The sequence below is a fragment of the Pistacia vera genome, unplaced genomic scaffold (genome assembly GCF_008641045.1).
Source record: "Pistacia vera cultivar Batoury unplaced genomic scaffold, PisVer_v2 Contig93, whole genome shotgun sequence".
NCBI classification, from domain to species: Eukaryota; Viridiplantae; Streptophyta; class Magnoliopsida; order Sapindales; family Anacardiaceae; genus Pistacia; species Pistacia vera.
In genome coordinates this window covers 503,239-504,626 of record NW_022196812.1, presented here as the reverse complement: position 1 = coordinate 504,626, position 1,388 = coordinate 503,239, and the positions used below count along the sequence as shown (strand labels likewise).

The following is a 1,388-nucleotide window of genomic DNA, read 5'->3' as shown; positions in this document are numbered from 1 at the left end:
GCAAACTAGTGAGCTCGAAATGTTTGCGTCCACAGTATGCTTTCTTGCTCTTAAAACTTGAAACCAATTAAATATGCCAACTACTTGTACCAATTAAACCAGTCGTTGAAAGTGAGACAGACGTCATCCCTGACGGCAAGTCTGGTGATAGTGCTGGCACTACTGAGACAAGATGTACACAATAGTGTCAGTGATTACGGTGACGACGACGAGGTTTGGCTACAGCAAGCTGAACACTACAAAAGAAGCTTTTAAATTTAAAACCTACAAACACCTATTTTTAAATTTAGAAAGTTTTAAATTTTTAAAATTTTAAACTCAAATCATGCTTAATTCTAACAATTTTTACAAAATGCAATAAACTAAATCCATGTAGTCACAAAATCACGTAATAATTGTCCACAGTTATAACCACAAATATGAGTTTTATTACAGTAAAATAAATCAACATACAATTTGTAAATTCAAACATGAAAGTTGTCAAGTAGATACGGAAACCTTATAAACTAGACTTAAAAGAATACAACACAACAGTCGAATTCCTTTTGTAGATTCTAAGGAGGAGCTTTCTTCTCCGTCAAGTACTTCCCAACGGTTTCTGCAAGTGTTTCAACTAGCTTGGTGTTCACTATAGAAGCAAGGTTTGATAATTTATCATCAACCTCATACTTTATTGTTGACCTTATAATACTTGATGTAAAATTATTCTCAATAATTTTGTATTGAGTTATATAGCGTTTGAAGCCCAATGCTAAAAATCCTCCTTCAATGGTTTGTGTTTCCTTCACACGCTTCTTATAATTAACCTTTGTAATTTTTTCCTTCATATAACCAACTCCAGGAGTTCCTGAAACAAAAACCAAAGAAGAATTAATATTTAATATTCGGTAGCTCAAATGAAATGTTTGATAAATAATATGAATTAATTTACCTGGTGGAAATGTAACGTTTAGAAGTGTGCCAACTTGTCCATCACCTTCAAGGACTTTTACTGTTCCAAGTACATCTGGCAGAAATGTATTTATAATTGTGACAACTTGAAGGCTGCCATAGATATCCCACACCGAACAAGCCGTCGCAGCCACCACCGTATTCGCTACAACAAGGCCGTGCATTTTGATGCTATGAATTTGGTTTTTTGATGGGCTGGTTCTTTGTTATGGTAGGTATTTATAATGGTTTTTTTTGAAGAAAGAGTCAATAGATCTAAATGGGAAAAAGGCAAGGTTTTGACTTTTAGTGGATAATAGGAATTTGATAGCTTAGTATGACATTCGACAACCTATAATCGGTTGTCACAAAAATTAATAGTTTAATTCATTTCTTTATATTAGAATAGAATAATATATTCTGAAATTTAATTGAGTATGACTGAACAAATGTCAAAA

At 33.1% G+C, this 1,388-nt stretch overlaps 1 protein-coding gene across 1 annotated transcript; it reads right to left on the bottom strand.

Moving 5' to 3' along the window:
- Nucleotides 1-554: 554 nt before the first annotated feature.
- Nucleotides 555-1,151, bottom strand: LOC116120314 (S-norcoclaurine synthase 2-like). The gene is made up of 2 exons (XM_031406273.1): nt 932-1,151; nt 555-847 (listed from the first exon to the last, which is right to left on the bottom strand). The coding sequence occupies exons 1-2, from the start codon at nt 1,113-1,115 to the stop codon at nt 555-557; spliced, it is 477 nt and encodes a 158-aa protein (XP_031262133.1). The 5' UTR covers nt 1,116-1,151.
- Nucleotides 1,152-1,388: the final 237 nt, after the last annotated feature.

What these genes read in the sequence shown, in the direction of transcription:
- LOC116120314 (XM_031406273.1), bottom strand. Translation starts at nt 1,115, where the DNA reads ATGCACGGCCTTGTTGTAGCGAATACGGTGGTGGCTGCGACGGCTTGT. An exon ending in AAACGTTACATTTCCACCAG is followed by an intron (nt 848 to 931) that starts GTAAATTAATTC and finishes TTTTTGTTTCAG; the next exon opens with GAACTCCTGGAGTTGGTTAT.